Here is a 2,865-nt window from a genome sequence, read left to right on the forward strand (position 1 = left end):
ACGCACTTCGAGCCACCAGCCTTGGTGGATCTTAGTGCAATTTGCGTCAGCGAAATGGATTCCCTCCGGATCAAGTCTGATCGCTGTCAGGCGCACTCCTCCTGGGAGCAGCGGAGAGCCATGCGGATGACCATATCCTCCTTGTCCCTAAGATGAGGTCCCAGTCGAATCATCGTCATGCCGGAGAAGGTCGAAGATCGTCGGAATGGAGCTTGGAGTGTAGTGGAGTGGCTAGGGTTTCGTCCAGGCTGCCGGAGAAGGTCGAAGATGGAAAAGCATGAGCCAGATCCAATGAGCCGCAAGCGCCCGGGCGTCCCCATATCAGCCTCATATATGAGATGTATACGTGGGGTGTTCGTTAACCCAAACGTATAAGGCTTGTATGAGGGATGCAACTGAGTCAAGATTTTGTGACAGGTCACTGACCGGGCTGTCCATATGGATGTATAGGGAGTGTTGGAGGAGTCTGGCCGTAGATACTCTTAAACTGCAATCTCTCTGAGCGCTCTAGTTCCTGGAAGCTTAGTAACTGATAATACATAAAACAAGCATATCTACTCCCTCCGTTCCTAAATATAAGATCTTTTAGAAATTTTATTATAGACTACATACGGAGCAAAATGAGTGAATCTATAGTCTAAAATATGTCTATATGCATCCGTATATAGTTTATAGTGTAATCTCTAAAAGGTCTTATATTTAGGAACGGAGGGAGTATATGCGAAAAACATTTTGATTTCTTTTGACATTATTAGGATTTTTTGGTTCTCTGAAACCATATGCTCTCGGGTGCCGTTTTGAATTGAATTACAAAATACTCCTACAAGAGTACACAAAAAGAACACTCATTTGCCGCATATATAGAATCAAAGCAAAATAAACATTATAGACCAACATATTGGACTCTACTCATGCAGTCCAAGTTTAATTATAATGGTGCTTCATAAACTAATGATTACTCCATCTGCTCCATCGACAGTGGCCACTAATTACAATGGTTACTCCATTTGCTTCATAAACTCGGTGAACGCGGTACAGGAGGAGCCACCTTCCTTCCATACTACGTGGGCGCTCTTCTTTACCGCCATGATCCGTTCCTCGAGTGCTCGCCGTCTCTCCGGCTCCATGTCCATGATCTGCCTAACCGCCGCGTCAACATCGTCGGCCGTGACAAGCCCCCCGCGCTTATACCCTCTCACCTCCACGCCAACCTTCATATCTTGGACAATGTACACCTTGTTCATCCACTGCTCAGCTACCAACGGCCAGCACACCATTGGCACGCCGGCGATCACCGCTTCCAGCGTCGAGTTCCAACCACAGTGGGTTACGAACGCACCGGTGGATGAGTGACGCAGCACCTCCGCCTGAGGCACCCATGACGCGGTCACCACGAAGCCCCTGTTCGCTGTCGGGGCCAAGAAACCCTCCGGGAGAAGAGACAGCGCCGCGTCCGGTCCGCCGGCGGCTGCGGCGAAGGCAGGAGGCGCGCGCAGCACCCACAAGAACCTGTGCCCGGACTTCTCGAGCCCCTTGGCCATCTCACCGATCTGCTCGAGCGACACCGTGCATCGGCTGCCGAAGCAGAGGAACACGACGCTGCACTCGGGCTGCGCGTCCAGCCATGGGAGGCATGGGTGTCTTTCCTCCCCCTCTCCCCCCTCCGCGATCAACGGCCCGACGCAGTAGACCGGCGGCGTGGCGCGGCCGGGGAGGCAGCGCCCGTCTCTAAGCGCCGCCATCGCTGAGCCCTCCAGCGCGTCGAAGGTATTCACCAGAATGCCGCGCGCAGACGCGATCCGGCCGAATACGTCCAGCACAGTCGCGTACAGGTCCGTCCCACTGTCGAGCACCGCGTCGACCAAGTGAGACGCCGGCATCGGGGGCGTGCCGGAGAACGACACGGGCGTGTCGCCGAGATCTTTCAAGTTTCCGTCGCGCCCGGAGCAAAACGAAGGCAATTGGAGGAAGACGGAGAGGCTGGCGGCGCCTGTCGAGAAGAAAAGGTGCCCTGGGATGCCCAGCTCCGCGGCTACGTCGAGGTCACAGACGGCGAGCATGTCGGTGACGAGCGCGTGGACGTCGGGGAGGCTACGGAGGAAGTCCCGCAGGATAGGTGCCTGCGAGCGGGAGGCGGCCTGCATGCGTATGAACGGGTGGGCGGCGGCGGAGGCGGCGTCGAGGGCGGGAGGGGGAGGGAGGGAGTGGACGGAGAGGGTGGGGAGCCGGGAGGCGTACCGGCAGATGATGGAGCGGAAGGTCGGGGTGGTGAGGGATGGGTCCGGGACGGCGACGGTCACCGCGAGGCCGCGACGGAGGCACATCGCGGCGAACTCCAGCATGGAGACGAGGTGGCTTAGGCTCTGGCCGGCTACGACCACCACTCTTCTTGGCGTTGACATTGGAGCGTTCTTCTGATTCAGCTTTGGTTGGTGGCCTGGCCTGTGTGAACTTTGGTTGAGATTTGCACACCGGAGCAGAGAACGAGTGGGCCATGGTTTTGCTCAAATTTACTCCCTCCCTTTGATTTGTACTTAGTTAATTTTTTTAAAATTTGACCAACTTTATAAAAAATAGTAGCAACATATATGGCATGAAAATGATATATTTGAAAACTTCATGTAAAGATAAATCTATTGATACTAATTTGATGTCATAAATGCTAGCACCTTTTTTAATAAATTTAATCAAAGTTTAACTAGTTTGACTCACAGAAAAGAAAAAAGTACACTTATTACCGGACGGGGGAAGTAGTTCACTAAGCGTAAGGAGTTGATCCTGAAATTCATTAGCTCACTAACTTGTTAAGTTTAATGAGCTGAAATCAGTAACTGGGTCTCTAAGAGATGGGTCGACCATTCGAGG

General features: G+C 53.1%; 1 protein-coding gene across 1 annotated transcript; it reads right to left on the reverse strand.

Moving 5' to 3' along the window:
- Window positions 1–788: 788 nt before the first annotated feature.
- On the reverse strand, window positions 789–2,430 carry LOC123411746 (anthocyanidin 5,3-O-glucosyltransferase-like). Its single transcript, XM_045104711.1, has one exon. It carries the CDS (start codon window positions 2,400–2,402, stop codon window positions 999–1,001), a length of 1,404 nt encoding a protein of 467 aa, XP_044960646.1. The 5' UTR covers window positions 2,403–2,430; the 3' UTR covers window positions 789–998.
- Window positions 2,431–2,865: the final 435 nt, after the last annotated feature.

Source organism: Hordeum vulgare, chromosome 7H, assembly GCF_904849725.1.
Source record: "Hordeum vulgare subsp. vulgare chromosome 7H, MorexV3_pseudomolecules_assembly, whole genome shotgun sequence".
Taxonomy (NCBI): Eukaryota; Viridiplantae; Streptophyta; class Magnoliopsida; order Poales; family Poaceae; genus Hordeum; species Hordeum vulgare.